General features: G+C 43.5%; 1 protein-coding gene and 1 long non-coding RNA gene across 3 annotated transcripts in view; one reads left to right on the top strand and one right to left on the bottom strand.

The window, feature by feature from the left end:
- Positions 1-167: 167 nt before the first annotated feature.
- LOC140127237 (uncharacterized) lies at positions 168-15,570 on the bottom strand. 2 transcript variants are annotated; one of them, XR_011854967.1, is made up of 3 exons: positions 15,281-15,570; positions 4,907-5,095; positions 168-1,674 (listed from the first exon to the last, which is right to left on the bottom strand). It is a non-coding gene; the product is annotated as an uncharacterized lncRNA (long non-coding RNA). The 2 variants fall into 2 exon arrangements; XR_011854968.1 differs by lacking the exon at positions 15,281-15,570 and adding an exon at positions 5,712-5,757.
- Positions 13,385-25,498, top strand: part of LOC140127236 (17-beta-hydroxysteroid dehydrogenase type 3-like) — a 25,227-nt gene continuing 13,113 nt past the window's right edge. Inside the window, exons 1-4 of the mRNA XM_072147668.1 lie at positions 13,385-13,582; positions 19,699-19,745; positions 20,238-20,313; positions 24,451-24,561. Of these exons, the coding sequence (XP_072003769.1) occupies positions 13,414-13,582; positions 19,699-19,745; positions 20,238-20,313; positions 24,451-24,561 (403 nt within the window). The 5' untranslated portion in view covers positions 13,385-13,413. The remainder of the gene's footprint in view (positions 13,583-19,698; positions 19,746-20,237; positions 20,314-24,450; positions 24,562-25,498) is intronic.

Genomic DNA, 25,498 nt, shown 5'->3' with positions numbered 1-25,498 from the left:
ATCATCAATGGGAGCAGAGCATAAGAGGGAAAAGCTGTTACTGAGAACTGCAGGATCATGGTACTTGTAGTTGTAGGTGATAGTCATCTTGAAGATAACTCCGCCTACTTTGGAAAGCCTAAAAAATGTTGTGAATCATAAAAAGTAAACTGAGTTTTGTTGTATTCATTTATTTGTAGAATTATGGGGGTTTGTATCAGACGTTTATATTCACAAAATATCTCTTTAAGTAGCTACGATTACCACATACAGTGCCTGAGTGAATATGTGGCAATCACTGAGATAGGGAAATGATGAAAAAAGAGAAATGACTTTGCATCTCTGTAATTTTGAATGAATCACAATTTCTGGATCTCAAGAGTAAAAGTAACCAGATAGAATACATTTTTTAATCAGCTTATGGTGTTTTGTTGTATTTTTGCACATTGGCCCACATTTATTAAAGTGTTTGCGCCGTTTTCTGTCTGACTTTGCACTGAAAAGTATGCACAAAACGCTTACACATGTATTTATAAAGTGTCTGTGCCAGTTTTGTGTCACGGCTGCCCTGTGTATGACAGAATAGAAAAAATGTGCACCAAAAGGGGCGTATTACTGCTTAGTCAGAGTTCTCACCACGTTTATTACTGACGTGCCCCACAATTCTGTCTGCGCCACAATTCTGCAGCATGAACAAAGTGCTTGATTGATCTGATGCACTCTGTACACCTAACAGGCAACTGCACACTGTACAGACTGCACTAGTTTTGATAAAAAAAAAAAAACTAGGGCCATCCTGTTAACATATGGTTTATATACAAAAATATGCATGTGAATAATAAAGAGATGAATGTAATACATCAAAATACATAAAAAGAAACACTGGACCTCAGTTGCTAAAAAAGGAGACATACACAGTACTTCATATTGCCATAAATATCTGCAATGTGTTGTTATGGATGTTTTTTATAGCTCAAATTACCTCTTTTTTAAAAAAAAAAAAAATACGTTTCTGTATGTGGAGTTCTGATCTATTACATATATTGCGTATCAATTTTTGCCAGAATTTAAAGGGAATCTGTCAACAGAATCTCACATATCAGGTTACAGGTCACATTATAATATATAGTATTGACTATATGAGTATTTGACTAAGAATTCTGCTATCAAGTTTTTAAGGAATCACATTTAGAAAACCTAAAAAGTCATGTGGGGGTGTTTTTAACAGTGACTGTATGGGGCAGATGTTTCAAGAACTGGCGCCAGTCCTTGTTGTTTTCCCTGCCCCTCGGCCTGCACCATCTGTACATCTATATTGAGAAGCTCCAGCCTCTTGATATATCTGTGGCGATGATGGCGCACTCCCCAGACGTATAGTGCATCTGGCTCAGTTCTACGCCAGGTCCACATACTGACCCACACCATGGCCCTGCACTGCCCTCTCAGCGCAAAGTGGCGCAAAGGCAGAATAGCCGCAATCAGAAATTTTAGACAAATACATGTTTGTGTTGTGTATAATGGAACCTGCAATAGCTGCCATTAACCTGAAATCCTGCTGACAGGTCCCCTTTAAAAGATTATATCAAAACTGAAGAAATCTCAACTTCAATATCTAATCTGTTTATAACATTCACAGGACAACTCCTTTTTCTCATACTCGACGGTCCCACAAATTCTTCTGGTGCAGCAAATGACCTGAATTAAAAAAAAAACACTTGGAATTGCAAAATAGCAATACATGTAACTGTTATTATCTGCTCTTCTCAATTGAATAAACATTCTGTAAGGGCTGGGGTTAGATGTACAACTGACAACAAGCTTTAAACTAAGGCTACCTTCACACAAATGTGTGTCATAGGCAGAGCTGGTGCCAGCACTGGGCACACCTGAGCAAATGCCAAGGTCCATGGCTGCTGGGGGGCGCACATCAGGCTGTACATAAGAAAGCCATGGGGGTGAGGGGGGGGTGTATCTAACAAAGGGTGTGAAAGGGGCTTATATAAAATAACCATGAGGAAGTTGTATAAAATAACCATGAGGGGGCTGTTTGGTGTGATAAACTAGGGAATATTTTAGGGAACAGGAGACTGTTTTCTTTTCTGAATTTTGAATGCTGCCACGTGTGTTCACTACAAAGGAGCCTACTAAGGCTCTGTCACACAGGGGCCTAATGAAACCTGGAGCCGACCCTGGTTATCGGTGTGTGAGGCCCACTCATGCACCAATGCAGGAGAGAGGGAATCGATCTTGTGGCTCAGGCACATAGAGAGCCATCTGTGTGAGCCTGATGAAATACTAGCCAGTGAAACAATTGGTAGAACACGCCCCAAAAACATGTTTCTGTATATCTAGCCTAATGGTTCAATCACATACCGCCGTGTGCTGGAGGTGACCCCTCCATAGGAAACAGCGGCCCACACCCGCACATTAGGGCAAAGATAGAGCACGTTCTATCCTTTCCCGGTGTATGGCACGAAACATTGCCATCTATGGGGACGTATATGCGTATTTGTACAAATTTGCAGCTGCATATACGTCCGCCCAGACGGCCATGTGAATGAACAGTAAGCAGGATTAATTGAACTCTTACATACACAGCAATAAGACAGTGGGGTATATGATAATATTACACAAGCTCTACATTTTTTTTTTAAATAGACTGGGGTCTAAATCCTCATGTATGACTTTACCAAATTACATTTACAACTTGGACAGGGACGAAATGTCAAAGCAAACCTGATCAAAACTCATAGATTTCAATTTCTATGATCAGGCTCCTTTGATACCTTTGGGTTGTCGAGCACCAAAGATTTCAGGGTTTTGAACAGACATTAAGCAAAAGGCTAAATACTTCATAGTGGTATGGCTAGATTTGTAAATTCCTCCAGGGAAATGTGCTGGGCTTTTTCTTAATCATGATGCTGAAATCTTGGATGCAATAAAGAATATATCTTTTTAATCCGAAGAAACCTTGCATGATGCTGGAGCTACTCTTTGTTTTTTGATTTTCTGCATGGCAAATTTGGCATTACCGTGCACCGTGAGGAAGGAGGATTCAAGTGGTCTAAAGGGGTGAGCTTGTTTAAAAGGCCTTTGGCTTATTACTTTTTCTATACAGTATACACATACAATATACACATATATGCTTTAAGTATAAGACAGCATACACACACATACAGCATATACATAAACATATAGCATATACATAGCAGATACACACACATACAGCAGTTACACAAATACATACAGCATATATATATATATATATATATATATATATATATATATATATAAATATATAGCAGAAACACACAAATATATAAAGCAGATACATACAAGCACACACATACAGCATACAGTGAGTAAAGAAAGTATTCAGACCACTTCAAAAACTTTTTTTTGCTTATTGACGTACACTCTGTACATCTTGACAGTAAAAAGAAAAAATTAAGATATTTTTGCGAATTAAACAAGAAAAATGAAATATCACATGATCATAAGTATTCAGACCCTTTGCTATGTATTGAGTAGAAGCAGCTTTTGACCCAGGTAAGTTTGAAAGAGGTTTTCATCCAGGATTGGCCGCATTCATCTTTCCTTCAATTGCAACCAGCTGTCGTGTCCCTGCAGCTGAGAAACACCCCCATAGCATGATGATGCCACCACCATATGTCACTTTTGGGATTGTTTTTGGCAGGTGATGAAGAGTTTCTTTTTTGCTCCACACATACCACTTAGAATTAACACCCAAAAGTTCAATCTTTGTCTCATCAGACCAGAGAATCTTATATCTCATAGTCTGGGAGTCCTTCATGTGTGTTTTTGCAAACTGTATGTGAACTTTCATATGTCTTGCACTGAGTAGAGGCTTCAGTCGGCACACACTGCCATAAAGCTTTGACTTTGTTGACTTTGTGGAACGTTATGCCATCTCTAAACTACATCTCTGGAGCTCAGCCACAGTGATCTTGGGGGTTCTTCTTTACCTCTCTCACCAAGAGTCTTCTCCCACGATTGCTTAGTTTGGCTGGATGGCCAGGTTGAGGAAGAGTTGTGGTCATCTTAAATTTCTTCCATTTAAGGGTCATGGAGGCCACTTTGCTTTAAGGAGCCTTGAGTGCTGCAGAAATTCTTTTGTAACCTTGGTCATATATGTGCCTTGCCCCAATTTTGTATCTAAGCTACTTGTGCAGTTCCTTAGACCTCTTAATTCTCATGTGCTCTGATATGCACTGTGAGCTGTTAGATCTTGTATAGATGGATGTGTGCCTTTCCAAATCAAGTGCAATCAGTTTATTTAAACACAACTGGACTCAAATGAAGGAGTAGAAGAATCTCAAGGAGGAGCAGAAGGAAACAGCATGGGAGTTAAGTACAATTCACAGCAAAGGGTCTGAATACTTATTACCATGTTATATTTCAGTTTCTCTTGTTTAATAAATTAGCAAAAATATCTACACTTCAGGTTTTTTTTCTGCCCAGATAGATTTATGTCCAGTTTTTAGTTTCAATAAAATGAACTTTAACTGAATTCCTATAATGAGATGTTTGACATACTTGGCATACTTTCCAATATGCTATTGTGTGTAATTATATAACATGATATCATTTCTAATTTTAGGTAATGAACCACCCAAAATCATTCACACACTCACCATGAACCTTCCTATATTGAAAAGGGTATAAAATAAAGATACACAGATGTCCAGATCAGATCTTGATTGTGTTTATGTTTATTTATTTGATTACTCTCTGCCTGATGATTGAACTGCTGTAACAACATTAATGAGAAAAAAAAGAACTTTTTTGATCTTACTAATTGGCTGCAATGAAACAAAATATAAAAATGTAAGGAGTCTGAATACTTTCCGTAGCCACTATATTGACACATACATTTATAGACGTATTCACATATGTGTATACTCACTGTCAGGCAAGCTTCTTATCCAAGTGTGGTGTCAGGGGCCACTGATATGATTTCATTCAACCAAGTAGCGGCAAACCACATCAGAGAAATAGACAGTAAGAAGTAGAGATGAGAGATTCCTAGTCCTGCTGTTCTGCTGTCTCCGCCCCTGACATTTCTAATCTCTGGAGCTGCAGGCTCACCTGTGTACTGTGGAAGATGTGCACTGTTACAATACAATGTGCAGTATAATATGTATATAACAGGTCACCTCCTCCATCCATTAGTGTGGCAGGTTGGGTAGATGGGCCGCATAGAAGCTGCTTTGGCTTCCACCCCTATCGTTACGCCCCTGTGTATAATTCAAGGAGACCATCAGTTTTCCTTTCTCAGATAGTTCTCTTATTTGAATAGTCAATGGGTGAGATACACTGTTATATTAGGCGTTGCCATTTCATAAGACAAACTTAATTTCCCCTGCTTGTATGAAAAAGAGAAGTCTGCATAGAAGACATTTACATACCTCCCAACCGTCCCGGTTTCGGCGGGACTTTCACGGTTTTTCAGCTGTGTCCCGCCGCCCCGGGAGGTTAAGAGGTTATCACGCTTTCCTCTGCATTGTCCCGGGCCAAGAGACTTTGTCCCGTCTCCTGGTCCCGGGACACACCGGCTGCAGAGACAGAGGAGGCAGCGCGGAGGCTGTGAAGGCAGAGCTCACAGCAGTGCACGGCCCCTCCTTCTCCTCCCCCGGGCCGCCCCCCTCCCCCTGTGTGAGCTGCCGCGGGATGTCTAAGGAGGAATCAACAGGGGGGAGGGGGGGTGTCACCTGGAGATCGTGAGCTCCCAGCACAGAACATGGCACAGCACGGCCCCTCCTCCTCCTCCCCCCCTGTGTGAGCTGCCAGCACAGAACATGGCACAGCACGGCCCCTCCTCCTCCTCCCCCCCTGTGTGAGCTGCCGCGGGATGTCTAAGGAGGAATCAACAGGGAGGAGGGGGGGTGTCACCTGGAGATCGTGAGCTCCCAGCACAGAGCATGGCACAGCACGGCCCCTCCTCCTCCTCCCCCCCTGTGTGAGCTGCCAGCACAGAACATGGCACAGCACGGCCCCTCCTCCTCCTCCCCCCCTGTGTGAGCTGCCATGATCTCTGAGGAGGAATCTTCAGGAGGGTCTGCTGCTGTGTGACCCGGAGACCCTCTGCTCATGAAGCTGTGGAGGTGGAGGGGGCACCCTGTGTGATGTGCCCCCCTCCAGAGGCTACAGACATCCATTAGGAGAATCTGCACAGCAGGGATGAGGTAGGACACAGCCTGACCCCCACAGTAACCTGTAGCTGTGTGACAGGACACCTCTATCAGGGCTTGTATGGCAGCTTTGTGACGTACAAGCCCTGAAATAATCGCAATGTCTTGTGAACCGCCAGACATTGCGATTATTTTTCCCTTCTCCACACCAAGAGGGATATAGCTGTCAGTGAGCTATTAACCCCTAGGCGCACCTGGACGTTATACCACGTCCCTGTGGCTAGATACTTAGCGCACCGGGACGTAGTATAGCGTCCCGCTTCTGGCACCGGCTCACGAACAGAGCCGGCACCAGAAGCCGCGGCTGGCAGCTGTCTATCACAGCTGACACCGCGCTGTAACACCCGCGATCGGAGCTGACTCCGATCGCGGGTGTTAACCCCTTACACGCCGCGGTCATGCCTGATCACGGCGTGTTAGGCTGTTCCTCTTCTGGGCAGCCCCGAGGACTGCCAAGTGCCCTGGGGCTGCACAATCTCCCTGGAAGACAGTTTACACTGCTCTACAATGAAGAAGTATTGTAGAGCAGTGTATTGGACTTGAATAAAAAATAAATACATGAAATTATAAGCCCCTAAAATGTCACTTTCCCATAAAAACACTTAATAAAGTATAAAACACACAAAAACACAACCCCCACACACATACATATACCGTATATTCCGGCGTATAAGACGACCCCCCTACTTTCCTGTTTAAAATATAGAGTTTAAGATATATTCGCCGTATAAGACTACCCCTTTTCCAACGCATACAAAACACAGATAAAAATTTTAAAAAAAACTGATTTGAATTTAACATGGTCCTTTTTTAATGTAAATTCTTATGACATGCAGGTATATAGCAGGAAAACTGTCGCTCATAGACATAAGGCATACAACAACATTACCATTACAGCACTGCCCCCAGTAGTATACAGCACAGCCCCCAGTAGTATACAGCACAGCCCCCAGTAGTATACAGCACTGCCCCCAGTAGTATACAGCACTGCCCCCAGTAGTATACAGCACTGCCCCCAGTAGTATACAGCACTGCCCCCAGTAGTATACAGCTTGCCCCCAGTAGTATACAGCACAGCCCCCAGTAGTATACAGCACTGCCCCCAGTAGTATACAGCACTGCCCCCAGTAGTATGCAGCTTGCCCCCAGTAGTATACAGCACAGCCCCCAGTAGTATACAGCACTGCCCCCAGTAGTATACAGCTTGCCCCCAGTAGTATACAGCACTGCCCCCAGTAGTATACAGCACTGCCCCCAGTAGTATACAGCACTGCCCCCAGTAGTATGCAGCTTGCCCCCAGTAGTATACAGCACAGCCCCCAGTAGTATACAGCACTGCCCCCAGTAGTATACAGCACTGCCCCCAGTAGTATACAGCACAGCCCCCAGTAGTATACAGCACAGCCCCCAGTAGTATACAGCACTGCCCCCAGTAGTATACAGCACTGCCCCCAGTAGTATACAGCACAGCCCCCAGTAGTATACAGCACAGCCCCCAGTAGTATACAGCACAGCCCCCAGTAGTATACAGCACTGCCCCCAGTAGTATACAGCAATGCCCCCAGTAGTATACAGCAATGCCCCCAGTAGTATACAGCACAGCCCCCAGTAGTATGCAGCTTGCCCCCAGTAGTATGCAGCTTGCCCCCAGTAGTATACAGCACAGCCCCCAGTAGTATACAGCCCCCAGTAGTATACAGCACAGCCCCCAGTAGTATACAGCACAGCCCCCAGTAGTATACAGCACTGCCCCCATTAGTATACAGCACAGCCCCCAGTAGTATACAGCACTGCCCCTAGTAGTATACAGCACAGCCCCCAGTAGTATACAGCACAGCCCCCAGTAGTATACAGCACTGCCCCCATTAGTATACAGCACAGCCCCCAGTAGTATACAGCACTGCCCCCAGTAGTATGCAGCACTGCCCCTAGTAGTATACAGCACAGCCCCCAGTAGTATACAGCACAGCCCCCAGTAGTATACAGCACAGCCCCCAGTAGTATACAGCACTGCCCCCATTAGTATACAGCACAGCCCCCAGTAGTATACAGCACAGCCCCCAGTAGTATACAGCACAGCCCCCAGTAGTATACAGCACAGCCCCCAGTAGTATACAGCACAGCCCCCAGTAGTATACAGCACTGCCCCCATTAGTATACAGCACAGCCCCCAGTAGTATACAGCACTGCCCCCAGTAGTATGCAGCACTGCCCCTAGTAGTATACAGCACAGCCCCCAGTAGTATACAGCACAGCCCCCAGTAGTATACAGCACAGCCCCCAGTAGTATACAGCACAGCCCCCAGTAGTATACAGCACTGCCCCCATTAGTATACAGCACAGCCCCCAGTAGTATACAGCACAGCCCCCAGTAGTATACAGCACTGCCCCCAGTAGTATACAGCAATGCCCCCAGTAGTATACAGCAATGCCCCCAGTAGTATACAGCACAGCCCCCAGTAGTATGCAGCTTGCCCCCAGTAGTATGCAGCTTGCCCCCAGTAGTATACAGCACAGCCCCCAGTAGTATACAGCCCCCAGTAGTATACAGCACAGCCCCCAGTAGTATACAGCACAGCCCCCAGTAGTATACAGCACTGCCCCCATTAGTATACAGCACAGCCCCCAGTAGTATACAGCACTGCCCCTAGTAGTATACAGCACAGCCCCCAGTAGTATACAGCACAGCCCCCAGTAGTATACAGCACAGCCCCCAGTAGTATACAGCACTGCCCCCATTAGTATACAGCACAGCCCCCAGTAGTATACAGCACTGCCCCCAGTAGTATGCAGCACTGCCCCTAGTAGTATACAGCACAGCCCCCAGTAGTATACAGCACAGCCCCCAGTAGTATACAGCACAGCCCCCAGTAGTATACAGCACAGCCCCCAGTAGTATACAGCACTGCCCCCATTAGTATACAGCACAGCCCCCAGTAGTATACAGCACTGCCCCTAGTAGTATACAGCACAGCCCCCAGTAGTATACAGCACAGCCCCCAGTAGTATACAGCACAGCCCCCAGTAGTATACAGCACAGCCCCCAGTAGTATACAGCACTGCCCCCAGTAGTATACAGCACTGCCCCCAGTAGTATACAGCACAGCCCCCAGTAGTATACAGCACTGCCCCCAGTAGTATACAGCACAGCCCCCAGTAGTATACAGCACAGCCCCCAGTAGTATACAGCACAGCCCCCAGTAGTATACAGCACAGCCCCCAGTAGTATACAGCACTGCCCCCAGTAGTATACAGCACTGCCCCCAGTAGTATACAGCACAGCCCCCAGTAGTATACAGCACAGCCCAGCATTAAAAAAAAAACTTATATACTCACCCTCCGGTGGCCCCAATGTGCAGCGCTGCTCCCCTGATGTCCGCGCGGCTCATCTTCAGTCTTCCGCGCCGTCTTCTTTCTTCTGCCAGGCGCCGCCATTGATCTTCCCCGGCAGGCGCCTAGTATGATGCGCCGCTGCTGACGTCATACTAGGCGCTGCCCCGGGGAAAAACATGGCGGCGCCTGGCAGAAGAAAGAAGACGGCGCGGTAGGCTGAAGATGAGCCGCGCAGACATCGGGGCCACCGGAGGGCGAGTATGCGCCCCGATGTCTTTTTGAGGCTGCCGGCAGATTTTTGAGGCTGCCGGCAGCCATCGCTGTGAAAACCGGTGTTTTCGCTGCAATATGCAGCAAAGACTTACCGGCTATGGTGAGGGCTCAGCCCGTGAATACACGGCGGGCGGTCGGGATTACCGGCGTATAAGACGACCCCAGACAAGACAGAAGATTTTTCTGTCTTCAAAAGTCGTCTTATACGCCGGAATATACGGTATTTTGGTATGTAACAATCTGTAAAAAAGAATCGTTACTGGACCTGCACGGTAAACGCCGGAGAAAAAAACGCAAAAAAATTTTCCAAAAAAAGATTTTTAATTAATACCTTTTAAAAAAATGCTCTAAAAAGTGATATAAAAAATGTTCTGCACTCTAAAACAAGACCACTAAAAAGAACAACTTAGCATCAGAAGATGGCAATATGAAGAGGAGGTTTTAATTTTTGTAAAAGTATAAAATCATTATAAAACCTATAATTTTGGTATCCTTGGGGACAGGAGAAGGAAACTGGAGGAGGCTGGGGTACAGGAGGAGAAGGCTGGGGGAAAGGAGGCTGGGGGGACACGATGATGCTGGAGGAGGCTGGGGGACAGGAGGAGAAGGCTGGGGGACAGGGGGCTGGAGGACAGGATGATGGATGCTGTGGTACAGGAGGAGGAGGCTGGGGGACAGGAGGAGGAGGCTGGGGGAAAGGAGGCTGGGGGGACACGATGATGCTGGAAGAGGCTGGGGGACAGGAGGAGGAGGCTGGGGGAAAGGAGGCTGGGGGGACACGATGATGCTGGAAGAGGCTGGGGGACAGGAGGAGAAGGCTGGGGGACAGGAGGATGGAGGACAGGATGATGCTGGAGGAGGCTGGGGGACAGGAGGCTGGAGGACAGGATGGTGCTAGAGGAGGCTGGGGTACAGGAGGAGGAGGCTGGAGGACAGGATGATGCTGAAGGAGGCTGGGGTACAGGAGGAGGAGGCTGGAGGACAGGATGATGCTAGAGGAGGCTGGGGGACAGGAGGCTGGAGGACAGGATGATGCTAGAGGAGGCTGGGGGACAAGAGGCTGGAGGACAGGATGATGCTAGAGGAGGCTGGGGTACAGGAGGAGGAGGCTGGAGGACAGGATGATGCTGAAGGAGGCTGGGGTACAGGAGGAGGAGGCTGGAGGACAGGATGATGCTAGAGGAGGCTGGGGGACAGGAGGCTGGAGGACAGGATGATGCTAGAGGAGGCTGGGGGACAGGAGGCTGGGGGACAGGATGATGCTAGAGGAGGCTGGAGGACAGGATGATGCTAGAGGAGGCTGGGGGACAGGAGGCTGGAGGACAGGATGATGCTGGAGGAGGCTGGGGGACAGGAGGCTGGAGGACAGGATGATGCTAGAGGAGGCTGGGGGACAGGAGGCTGGAGGACAGGATGATGCTAGAGGAGGCTGGGGTACAGGAGGAGGAGGCTGGGGGACAGGATGATGCTGGAGGAGGCTGGGGGACAGGAGGCTGGAGGACAGGATGAAGCTAGAGGAGGTTGGGGGACAGGAGGCTGGAGGACAGGATGATGCTAGAGGAGGCTGGGGGACAGGAGGCTACAGGAGGAGGATAGAGGACAGGAGGAGGATAGAGGACAGGAGGCTACAGGAGGAGGGTAGAGGACAGGAGCTACAGGAGGAGGATGGAGGACAGGAGCTACAGGAGGAGGATGGAGGACAGGAGCTACAGGAGGAGGATGGAGGACAGGAGTTACAGGAGGAGGATGGAGGACAGGAGCTACAGGAGGAGGATAGAGGACAGGAGCTACAGGAAGAGGATAGAGGACAGAAGGCTACAGGAGGAGGATGGAGGACAGGAGGCTACAGGAGGAGGATAGAGGACAGGAGGCTACAGGAGGAGGATAGAGGACAGTAGGCTACAGGAGAAGGGTAGAGGACAGGAGGCTACAGGAGAAGGGTAGAGGACAGGAGGCTACAGGATTAGGATGGAGGACAGGAGCTACAGGAGGAGGATGGAGGACAGGAGGTTACAGGAGGAGGATAGAGGACAGGAGCTACAGGAAGAGGATAGAGGACAGAAGGCTACAGGAGGAGGATAGAGGACAGTAGGCTACAGGAGAAGGGTAGAGGACAGGAGGCTACAGGAGAAGGGTAGAGGACAGGAGGCTACAGGATTAGGATGGAGGACAGGAGCTACAGGAGGAGGATGGAGGACAGGAGCTACAGGAGGAGGATAGAGGACAGAAGGCTACAGGAGGAGGATGGAGGACAGGAGGCTACAGGAGGAGGATAGAGGACAGGAGGCTACAGGAGGAGGATAGAGGACAGGAGGCTACAGGAGAAGGGTAGAGGACAGGAGGCTACAGGAGAAGGGTAGAGGACAGGAGGCTACAGGATTAGGATGGAGGACAGGAGCTACAGGAGGAGGATGGAGGACAGGAGGTTACAGGAGGAGGATGGAGGACAGGAGTTACAGGAGGAGGCTGGAGGACAGGAGGCTACAGGAGGAGGATAGAGGCCAGGAGACTACAGGAGGAGGCTGGAGGACAGGAGGCTACAGGAGGAGGCTGGAGGACAGGAGGCCACAGAATGAGGAGGATAGAGAACAGGAGAAGGATATAGGGAAGGGGGCTACAGGAGGAGGATGGAGGACAGAAGGGAACAAAATGAGGAGGATAGAGAACTGGGACTACACCATGTGAGAAGGGGTAGGTGTAGGAGTTCAGATAGTATTATGTGTAAGTTTGGGGAGATAAATAAAAGTGCAAAACCAAATGTAAAGGCAGAATAAAATTAAAGAGGGGTCTTATATGGTTTACATGTTGCAGAGTTGCATTAGGGGATATTATATTGGTCCACGGGAAGGGGGGGGGGGGCAAATTAAGGGGTGTTGTACCATGGGGGCAAATTAAGGGGTGTTGTACCATGGGGGCACCATCAAGGTAGATATTATACTATGCCTGTGGGTGGGACAGTGGGCGTGGTTTAGAAAAAGGTGGAGGGGCTTTGTGTCCCTCTTTCTCTTGCCCAAAAGTTGGGAGGTATGCATTTAGCATATGTGTAAAGAGGCCTTGGAGTAGCTGAATAGCTAGTGTTCATGTAGTCCATGTGATTTCTATTCATTTTGTTTAGATAAAATACTGTAGTTCAGTTACGCGGCAGTTTATATGTAAAGGATTTATTGTGAATGTGGATTACATTACTGACGTCAGAAGTCAGCATGCAGATGGGATTCTGAGTGTTTAAGGAATGTGGAAGAACAGAAGGGTCTTTTCATGTAAGCAATACAGCTTCCTCCAAACATTTACAACATTTATGTTTAGATAATGCTTAAAAAATAGGTTCCACTCTGCCATAAATCAGTACTGTCCCTTGTTAGGTCATATGTAAAACATGAGAAGGCATCTAACTGAATAACCTGTGTGACTGGAATATGCTGAATCTTTATATACGTTATTATTTACTTGACAATGAACCTTGAACTCGTTTCATATTACTTCATATTGCTGTGGCTTGCTGGGTGTGTAGAATTAGATAATGATATGCCAGACAGAGATAAGGAAGTATTGTGTAAGTAGTGTTAGTACAGGGGAGGAGGTTCTTGGCTCTTTTTGTTCATTATTCAGCAGCAGCATGGCAGCAGAGCAGTCCTGTCTGTGTACTCAAGGCTTTACCCTCTTTGGGATACTAGTAGCAGCTTATATAGTAATAAAGCAGACATGGAACATATTACGGGGGCTGCGGAGCCACATTTTATCTCGGTGCTGGAGGACAGACCTCAAAACGTATGGACAGTGGGCAGGTAATGAGTAAGTGCTTATGGTTGCTTCTCGCTGTTGTGTGACTGCACATGAGACACTACTAAAGCCAGTGGAAGGGATTGCATGCTATATGTAGAGTAGTTAGCTCTTAATCTGTTACAGTCAACTGCTTTGTACTGATTCCTTGGATTAATGAAAATCAGGTTTCCTCTTTAATGTGGGATGTCAGCCATAAGAAATTATCTGTTTCTTAATGAGTAAACCAATTGCAAAGTCAAGTTAAAATGTGATATAGCTCACAGTATGACCTGAATTTAGCACTACTGTTCCCTGGATATAACAACTCTTCTTTGCACTAGTTTAGCACATGTGGATACAATACTGTACATCACATTGCACATATTCTGGGAAAATAGTAAGATGGAATAAACAGCCCACATAGAGTGTGGACTGCAAAAAACTGTTCCATGTGATCACCATATATTATTGGCAGCTATTGAAGAATACTATCTATCCCATTCAACCTACACTAGTACAAGGACTCTGTATGTAGGTGGACTCTCCATATCTTTGATCATTGAGATTTTATGCATTTATATTTTTTGTGAACTTCATTTTATGTTTCTATTACTAATTTTGAGGTTTGACCATATACAACATCATATTGATATTACATCAATGATGGCTATAAGAATTTATTTCCTAATGAATTATTGCCATTTGTAGACACGATAAATGTAACAAGATCAGGTCTGTTCAATTGTTATGAGATACAAATGTGATCTATGCATTATAAATAAATGTTTAATTGACAAGTAGATTACTATTATAATTATTGGGAACTAAGGTTGGTGCCAATGCGACTTTGCAAACACACATCGGGGTTCACTTTTGTCAGACTGTGCACCATTTTCGGGGCTAAAACGGCTTGCACGGGTATTTGATAAGTGTGTGTGCTGGGATTGTGGCGCACATGACCCTTATTTTTGGTGCAGCTACACTGGCTTAGATGCGACACAATTTATGGGGCGTGCTGTCGGATAATCCGACATATTCATACTGAGCGCAGTATTTAACTTCCAAATTGTGTTGCAAGCCCAAGCACTTACATGCACCACTAAAAAGATGTGAACTTTGTTGGGGCAGGTTCATTTTAATAAGATGCAGCTCAACTCGACATGCAACGCTTTTAAAAAAAGATTTGGTCCCCTTAGAGAAACGACACCATTGGAGTTGGCAGTGGCAGTGGGAGCCCCGAAAGCAGTCACCCTGTCATACCTTTATGATTGCATAGCAGCTTCTAAAGCTCTGGGCCCACCTCTATACATATCCTCTTGGGAGAAGGAGCTGGGTCTAAATCTTTCCAAAAAGGAAAAACTATGGATAATGCAACACCCATACGGATTTTACAGGTGTGTACGTCTCCAAGAGAATCACTTTAAATTACTAGCACGCTGGTACAAAACACCTGAAACCTTATATAGATGGGGGCTACATGATACAGGCCTCTGCTGGAGGTGCAATAAGGAACTAGGTTCATACCATCACATATGGTGGACCTGCACAGGTATTCAAAACTACTGGCCAAATATCCAAGACAAGATTCGGCAGATAAGCTCACCAAAATTTAAATTGGACCTGCCGATGATATGTCTTGGACTATCCCCAGGGGGTGAGTACCTGTCAGCCTCAAAATTGGTAACATTTCTCATAGCAGCAGCAAAATTGCTCATACCTACCCATTGGAAACAGACAACCACTCCCCCTCTGAAAATGTGGGAAGACAAGGTATCCGAAATGTACCGCATGGAAGAGATCTCTAGTTGGTCTTCACACACGCATGCAGAATTCAATAAAATATGGTTACCATGGAAGAATTACGTAGAGAAACAACGGAGTATGGTGCCAGGGTGAAGTGACCACTCACGACAGAGTAAGGACACAAGATACAGGCTTCCAAATCTGTTACAGGCTAGTAGCACTCCCCAGTCAAACCACTCAGCCAGGATATAACTAGATACACGTATGATAAAAAATACACAACTACAAGATATGATAGTGTCAAGAACTTAGTACACCCCCCCCCTAGTTCCCCCCACGCCCAGCCCCCAATTCCCCGCCTTTTTCCCTCCTACACATGGATCTTCCCACCAAAGAAGGTCCGTACACGCTGTTATCTGGAATGTTTTTTTTTTTTTTTTTCCAGGATACTATCAATATATAAACCAATATGTTTGTAACTCAATGAATGAAAATGTCTGTGACACTTATATATTGTAGACCTTTGCAATGTACAGTTTATATTGTTATTTTATTGAAAAATAATAAAAAACAGAATTGTTAAAAAATAAAAAGATGTGAACTTTGTGACTGGGTATTTAAACGTGCCCCATTAACTTCAATCACCTAGAATACCTTGGTAAAATTAGAGCACATCAATATCCACTATCCGCAACACTGTAGGAGACAAAGGAGCAAATAATACATTTACTTTCAAATAGAGTCATTCTCCTTCCGAGATTCCATAAAAATTCTTTCAACCACAAATCTTTGCAGAATTTGCTCCCCTCCCCTATACAAATTGTGACCATTCCACATGCTGGTCATTTATCTTTAGTCTGGGTTTTAACCCCGTTCAGCACTTGCAAGTGTGATGCGATGAACTCACATCACACTCGCAACGCGTGCTGCCCAGATCTCTCGGCCTGAACGCTGCAAACCGGAACTGAACTCAGCATGTCAGTTCAGTTCCGGTTTGCAGCGTTCGGGCCGAGCGATCCGGGCAGCACGCGTTGCGAGTGTGATGTGAGTTCATCGCATCACACTCGCAAGTGTGTAACGCACCTTAGACTTTTTTGATTTATCTGAGGGAGATAAATCTGACATGGATTCCAAAGATAAGTCAGGTGCAACACTGGAAACATTGCTGGGTGGATGAAAAAGTTGCAAAAAAACATGTAAATCCACCAAATGCACCAAAAAAATAGAAACGAATGTGATCAATCTCCCGAAACAATAGGTCCACAGTTGCCATCTGAATATAATGCCACAAAAATGACACCTAAGAATGGTCTCACACACTAAAATAAACTGAATTCTCATATATACTGCACCACAAAATAAAAAAATAAAGTCCACTGTGGTTCTATAAATAAATAATAACTGCCACTATTTACCCCAGAAAAATTGTTGAAAAACTATTCATACCCTTTGAACCTTTCAGCCCACCTAGTTCGTTTTGCATGCAACATGTTTTTTAGGATTGACACCACCTGGGCCTGATAGTGGACTGATTGTGAGTATCCATGACTACCAGAGGTACTGGATCATAGTAAATGGAAATTTATGTTAATTTTTTTTATCTTTGACATCTCACGTGGCCCTTGTTTTTTCATGACCTGTTATCTAGACATTTTTGTGGACTGTGATTCTTCAGTTTATTCAATGGCTGTACATAGATACATTACTTGCTTTCAAAAACATTATAGATAGCTTTAATTTTCAAGTCTCTCCACAAACAGAAAAAGAGAAAGATCTATGCATTTCAAGCCATAGTGTACAGCTCATGATCTTAAAATCTTACTACACACACCTGTCGACATGTTACATGTTACATGGTGGAGCTGTTTGTTTTCTGCATGACAAATTGTGCTTCAGTGACAGTATTTAATATTCCATGCCATGTACTGGAGAGCAGGAAAATTCCAAATCCAGTTAAATTTGTGAAAAAACACATTTGCGCCGTGTTTGTGTGGATTTAACGGCTTTCACTGTGCACCCCAAATGACATGTCTATTTTATTCTTTGGGTCAGTACAATCACGGGGATACCAAATTTGTTTTCATACACAAAAATTAAAACCTCCTGCACAAAAAAAATATTCTTCATTTTGCCATCTTCTGGCACTATAATGAGGACTGTACAGCCTTTTGATCACTTTTTATAGATTTTTTCAAAATGGCAAAAAAGTGGCATTTTCGACTTTGGGCACTATTTTCCGTTACTTGGTTAAACGCCCGGAAAAAAGTTATTATATTTTGATAGATCGGACATTTTGGGATGCAGCAATATCTAATGTGTTTATGATTTTTACTGTTTATTTATATTCATATAATTTCTAGGAAAAGGGGGTTGATTTGAATTTTTAGGTTTTTTTCAAGTTAAACTTTTAAGATTTTTTTTTACTGTTTTTCAGACCTCTAGAGTACTATGTGTAATGTGTAAATTGCATATTGTAATAAATGGGTTAAAACCAGACAGCCTCAAGTCTTTGTATCACTCAAGGTTGTCATATTAACCAATCTCCACCCCCCCCCCCCGATGACCTCACAGGGGGCCGCGATCTAATCCAATATGGTAGCGCTCATGCCTTTTGCCGGAGGCATTTACATGGTTAACGTCCGCAATCAGTGCCAGCACCAACCTTGAAAGACAAGTGGCACATTGTAACAGATCTTGCTCAAAAATGCCATACACTGCTGTACTGCAGTATAGAAGTATATGGTAGGATCAGTGAGACAACCTAGGGTTAAAGTACCCTAGGGGGTGTAAAAAAAATCCTGATCTATCAATATATAAAAACAGTAATTCCAGGTGGTAAACCCCGTAATAGAAAATAACACCACTTTTTTGCTATCTTGCAACACATAAAAAATTTAATAAAATGCAATCAAAGGGTCATACAGTCCCCAAAATGTTATCAATGTAAACACCATCATGTCCCGCAAAAAAACTTACATCTTTATACATTTTCAAAAAGTTATTGGCCTCAAAATATGGCAAAATTTATATATTATTTGTACATTTTTTAAAGTCTGCTGAAAACTAATAAAAATTATATCAATTTGGTATCTCTGTGATGGTACTGACCCACAGAATAAAGGGGGTGTAATTTGGAACACTTAATGAAAATGGATCCCAAAAGAAAATGGCACATGTTTTTTTTTTATCTATTTCACCGCTTTTGGAATTTTTTCAGGCTTCCCTGTACACGGCCTGGAATATTAAATACCATCACTAGGAAGTACAACTTTTTACATAAAAGAACAAGCCCACACACAGCTCTATACACAGAAAAATAAAAGAATTATGAAACTATTTCTTTGAGAGAAGAGGGGAACAGCAACAAAGAAAGGATGATGAGAGGGAGCCACAATATGAGGGGGAGCAGCTGGGAGATATAAAATGAAGTGAAACTTGTGGGCGGCACAATATGAGGGGGAGCTTCTGGGGAGACATAATTTGGAGCTGCTGGGGGATAATATGAGCGGAAGCTGTTAGGGGCAAAATATAAAGGGAAGCTGCTGGGGGCACAATATAAGGGGACCTTAATATGAGGGAGAGCTGAGGGGTACAATACGAAGGGGGCACAACTAGAGGGGGATTTTGCAGAGGCACAATGTGAGAACACCACAATGTAACAGGGAGCTTGGCGGGGCACAATGTGAGGGGAGAATTTTACTGTGTGTGGGTGACCAAAAGGCAGAGGCACAAAGGACAAAAATAAGTTCTTCTGCGTCCTTAGTCCCTCTTCTGCTTCTACAACGAAAGTTGGCAGGTACTGGACAGTACTCAACGAGAAGTTCACAGCTTGAGCTATTTTTTCAAAACTTTATTCCATTTTTTATTATTTTTAAAGATCAATTTTTTTTTTATACAAACATAAAACTTAAAAAGAATAAACAATAATATATCATCAAATATATTTCATATTTCTTTGAGGATTGTTAGGTCCATGTTTTATAAAGAATGGTGAAAATAAATAAGTACAAGACCACAATGGCACAATTCAAAGGTTCATTGCCACACAGGGCAGAAACATGTCTGTATATCTATGTAATAAGGAGTCAGAGTGCACTTCCACCTGCCATTAATAGATAAGGCTCAGACTATAACAATAAAACAATTTAGAAACTTAAATCATACTCTATAAAAGAAAGCAGTCTGTACAGGGGTGAAGAGAAATACATGGGGTGGTATGGGTGGTGGAAGATTAATTTGCATGAAAGTAGAGTATGGTGATGAAATAGAAGAAAATCAGCCATGTGTATATTTATGTAATACACTGGAAGATTCAGAAACCTATGTTTAATGTCTATTAAACTATATACTTTGTAAGGTCTTTTTCACTGTCGTTTTTTTGCTTTTTGTTTTGCAGTGGTGACTGGTGCTACTGATGGAATTGGGAAAGCCTATGCTCTGGAGGTAATCAATTGTGGGTGTAGGAAAACATGCAAATATTTGATATAATTGATTGAAATATATTAGTGGTAGATATACAAATTGTTATGCACGCCTCTTGCGTGACATCACCTCGCTCTCCCATGCTCCCAGCAGTTTAGAGTGATGTCTTACAGCTGCCACATTTACACAGATATTTTCATTGACTTGTGTAAAGGTAATTGTGCAGGAAGAGGGAGTAGATAGTGGCTATGACCAGTAGTGAACACTGCACCATATGATATCGGTGTTTTCTTGTATTCTAATCCTGCCTGTGAGGATATTGAGATGTTTGCTGAATAGCAGAATTCTTAAATTGTCACTTACTTTTCAATAAAAATGCATAAATCAAGTGAATACAAGATAAAAGAACTTTTGTTCTTTTTCAATAATACTTCTCCCTCTTAATCATATTTTATCAGATATAAATATGTATTTATCTTTTAATCTTATTGACAATGATTTCTTCATTCTCAGCTTGCAAAGCGAGGCCTGAACGTTGTCCTTATAAGCAGGACCCTGGAGAAACTGAAAAGAGTAGCTGTAGAGATAGGTAAGGTTGGGTATTAAATTTTTATGAAACATTATTAACCCCTTTTTTAGACCAAGTCCATTTCTGTTTGGGCATTTCAATTTTTTTACTCCCTGCATTCTAAAACCTATAACTTTATTTCTCTCTTATCAGAGCCATAGGAGTTTGTTTGTTGACATAATTTTAGATTATGTGCAATGGACGGAGAAGTTGGGTGTCAGGATCACCCACTTTATTCTTTGGTGTTTGAAACCTAAGGGGTCTGATCTTTCATACAATTCAACCTAATACTACTGTTTCAAAGAACACTTGTGCCTAAGTACCTATTCTCGAGTAATTTGCACAAAAAACTGTCTAAAAAGCCTTGAGCCATATTTATTATGGGTTTTTACACCGATAATCTCAATTATCAGGATGTAATGCTGACTCTGACTGGCATTGTCAGTGTTAGGAAGAAGATCTAGGTTAGGAAGAAGATCTAGGTCAGTGATGGCGAACCTTTTAGCGTCCGAGTGCCCAAACTGCAACCCAAAACCGCCCTTATTTATCGCGAGGTGCCAACCAAAAATGAAAGCAGTAAGTTATTGCTCCCCATTTTTCAACAACTTTCGGTGACATTGGCCTCCTGAGGACAAGATGGAAAATTTCCATCATTTTATCTTCTTTCCAGTGTCCCTTTGTACACAGAGAATCGTGGGGCCAGCAGAAGGTCCTGCATAGATAATTCGGCCCTGTCGACTCAACCTCCCTCTTCCTACAGTCCCAAGTAGAGAAGCAAGTATCACTTTAGAATATGACTGAAAGCAGCACCTTTTAAGTTGCTTGGAACTGCAGGAAGATTCTTTGAGTCTTGTCTGGTGTGCTGGGGCGATGGCCCGGGTGCCCACTGAAAGGGCTCTGAGTGCTGCCTCTGGCACCCGTGCCATAGGTTCGCCACCACTGATCTAGGTGGTGATTAGTGATTATAATGGCTGCTGTAGCAGGTTCCATATGCATGGCCCAAGTTAACTTAAAAAGTGAATTTGTTAATCTGCATTTCCAGAGTGCAATAGCAAATTTAAGCTTCAGCAGTACATTGATCATTAGTTCTGGGGTATTCCCAGCTGGGCCAGAATTGTCAGAGTCACTAGGGCCTACGGCGGCCATTAATTGGCTGCAGCAGATCCTGTGACCCCTAACAATTCAGGCCCAAGTGAGGAAATCTTGAAAACGGATCAGCTCTGTGATTCTATAGCAAAAAGCAGAGTCATGACAATTTTGTGAGCAGAAAACGGCCACCACAAGTTTTTGCTTTTAAAAAGGACTTTAATAGGAAATACAGCTATGTATTTGATCACCGTGTTTCTCACCGCACTATGAACTGGCTGTCAGATTGCGACATAAGGCCTCATGCACACGACCATTAAGCCCCATAGAGGCTATGGCACCAGTTCATGGTGCGGTGAGTACTCTGTGTATTACCATGACTAGGCCGGGCGGTCACAGGGCAAAATATGGGCCATGTTCTATATTTTTCCACTTTGCTTTCTACAGAGAGGTATCACCTGGGTTACAGCCCGGGTAAGCACACATATGTGCATAAGGCCTAAAAAATAGAATAGCACATGTCCTATTTTTTTATGTTTTTGTGACGACTCACCTTGGCAGTCTAAGGGAACACAAAAAAACAGCCTACATATGGTGGTGTTCACTGTATTCAACCAGTTTTTGAGGTGGACAGCCAAGAAGACCAGGTCACGTGGGTGCAAATACGGCCAGTTTGTGGTAGAAAATGGGTTACATACAGGTGATACATGGCCCATATTTGTGGTCAAAAAATGGCCAAAAAATGGGACTGCAAAATGCAAAATTTTCTCAGGTGATACAGCAGAGATTTTTGCGACTGTCTCATGGCTCCATGTATTGCTATAGCCTCATACACACAGTTTAGGATTCCTCAGCCCCGTGTCTCAGCCTACTGCCCGTGAGAAATAACTCAGAGCCGCTACTACTTTTGGACATGTTTGAGGCTCTGCACTCCCATAGAGGTCTATGGGGCTGTGGGAAATACAACTGACACACGGTGCGTCATCCATCTGTCACCCGTATTTGCAGTAGCTTGCTAGGTAACAAACTTGTTTTATTTTGTGGATCTGCAAATACAGATGACATACGGCCTGTTTTGCGAACATTCGGTGGAGACAAAGGGAAATGCAGTTGACACATAGGCCACAAAAATGGACAATACAGTTGTATTTTATGGGCATAGAAAAAAAACATTTGTGTGCAGGAGGCCTAAAGGGTACATTAACAAACAGCATTAGAATGGCTTTTTAATGTGTTAATAAATTATTGGATTTACAACAAGTTTACACAAACACTATGTAAACTTGATGTTAACATCTTTTAACACAGTGTAAATGTAATTTTTTTTTACATTTACAATGCGTTAACAAACACTGTGTGTGAATGTGACCTAAGAGAGGATCTACATGGACAGGTTTTAAAGCCAAAAGCATTTTGCTATTTTTTGCCACTGCCAGTTTGGACATCAAAAACTGTATCTGAAAACCTAAAGATATGGACATACCCCAAGTCTCTTTATTGTATAACTAAAGCAAAATTATTTGTCTGAAAGTTAATGATTCACAACATAGCTATGGATAAAGTTCAGTAAAATAACACAGCTTGAATTTTATTATTTGGTTCAAAGGTTTGCAAGGTTATTGGCTTTAATTGTCTGAATTGCTCCACTTACATATGTGCACACGTTAACTATAGTCGAATACTCCTGGGGGGAGATTTGATAGAGGTAGGTGTAAGGGGGAAAATAGGCGCAATTGATGGCTGTGCACCAAGAATTGCGTCTATTTCAGGGCTTGTATGCCAGAAAACTGGGGTATAAGCCCTGATAAATACCCTCTTGTCCCTAGAACTATAGAGGGTACAGTATATCTTACATTTTATAACAAGTATAGTAAACTTTATGCAAATAAGTAAAATCAAATATACCAAAGTGTTTCGTAGAAATTAATTGTTTTGTACATAATTAAAAAGAAAAAATAGAGAAAAACAGACATATCAAATTAAAATATACACCTAACAACCCCAACCCCCAATATACTTCAGTCCCCCAGCACAATTAAAAAAAACCCAGAAAAGAAAATTAAATAATAAGGAGACAAACCTAGACCCCCAGGAGAAACTATTGTTTACCTCTTCCTGATTTAAGGTTACATCACAATTTTTATCTCTCTCCTTGTTGGATCTTAACCCCTTCACGACTGCCATACGACTATATACAGGATGTTTATAAACGTCATGACAGGACCAAATTCAAACGGCCATATCTCCTGAACCATTGCGCCTATTCTGGTGTCATATTAAGCAGGAGAATCATCCCCTTTAATATGATACATGGATTGTGTATGGATGCTTCACAGAAGAGATTTCCACTTATAAAGTTGAACTAAAAATTTTTGATTGTGTTTCTATGTGCCAGGGTTCAGGTGATATAGGCTTTTGAATTGTGCCCCCCTCCAGCCTGCCAGCAGATGGCAGAATATAGCAGGAGCTGCAGGAAGGAAATAGCTTACAGTTTGCAGAATTGTAGAAGTACATGCACCTTTTGAATCTTTAGCTGAACTTGGGGAAAGTGTGATGGAATGATTCTGTACATATTTATAACATATTTTGGTAAACATTTTTCCACATCATAATAATCTAAACTGAGAAGAGACAAATACATTGATGAAGGGAGAGAGGGAAGCAAAAAAGAGGTGGAGTAAAGACAAATAAGAGTGGGAGTAGAAGAAACACAGGAGCGTGTATTACCATCCTAGCTGCTGGAAAAAAGTAATCTTGCAATCTCGGAGAGAAACCAATAGAGACCAGAGCACCAGTTGTGCAGACGGGAGGCCTCCATAGAGGGGAGCTTGGGTTTTAATTCATGCTGTACCCATTCTAACAATTTACATATTAGTGAAGGGTTTGAAAAATATAACAAATATCTGTGAGCTAAAATGTTTCATCTGCTTTGTTAAATATTCATGCTGCAGCTAACTTATTTCCTCTATGACCTCTGTGTTTGTCTGCTTTTGTCATTATAGGTCAGCATGTATGTGTCTCACAAACACTTAGTAATCGTTTTCTATACAATATTTCAATTTTTATTCACAGAGAAAGAGACGGGACGCAAGGTCAAATATATACAGGCAGACTATACAAGTGGAACAAACATTTACCATAAAATTGAAGAGGAACTGAAAGGCTTGGAAATTGGAATTCTGGGTACTTAACTTTTTTATTACCTCATGAAATAATAGTCTGAAAGATGCCTTAAAGAACAAACTGTAAAGTTTTCTTTTATCACAAATTATAAGCTCTTGGGATAAAGAACAACTTTCCCTATTATTTTAGTTACCTATATCCAGCAGTTTCTTTGCTATACCCCTCAGATTACCTCAGTGCTGAAGTAGCTCCTTCCTCAGCCAGTGCTGACAAGTCCTGTGAATTACGGACTCATAGAAGGGGAGGAGCTGCTGCTCCCTGCTTGCAGAGGAGGAGACCATGTGCTGTCTGTGTATGTAGCAGTGCTGAGTGTGTTCAGGACTGTGGATACAGACGTCTCATGCACAGAATAGTGAGGTACAAGATTACCCCTGTTCCTTTTCACTCCCTCCATCCCAGTTTGTGATTCTACAGAACTTTCTCTGTCTCTCTCTCACCTCATGCTGAAGCCCTTCCCCCACCTTTATAAACTCTGTGGAGAGAAACAATTAACCCTTAGAGCTCATACAGCACAGACTACACACTGCATGTAACTGGTTTACTTATGATTTCTTTTACTTATTACATGTTCCCAGCTCCTCCATGTAATGGAAGCTGCAATATTCATCAAGTCACGATATACATCCTGTATGTACAGTGTGCAGTGGATTTACTTGTCGGAATCTAAGTGGATTTAATGCTAAATTAATTTGAGAGAGAACACAAGGCATCATTGGATCTACGGACAAATGAAATTGGACTTAGCTTCAGGGCAGGCACATGAAGATGTTAGTCTCCGCCCACCTTACCTCTGATGAGAAAGATTTTGTCCAACACTTTAAGAAGAGAGCCATAACTGTGGAAAGAGAAGTGTGAGCAGCACAATATGGTCAATGTTCATCTTATTGTTAAAGGGGGAATTACATATGAGAATTTGGTAAAATCATTATATTTTTAC

Source organism: Engystomops pustulosus, chromosome 4 (assembly GCF_040894005.1).
Source record: "Engystomops pustulosus chromosome 4, aEngPut4.maternal, whole genome shotgun sequence".
In the NCBI taxonomy this organism is placed as follows: Eukaryota; Metazoa; Chordata; class Amphibia; order Anura; family Leptodactylidae; genus Engystomops; species Engystomops pustulosus.
This window is presented reverse-complemented; position numbering and strand designations above follow the sequence as displayed.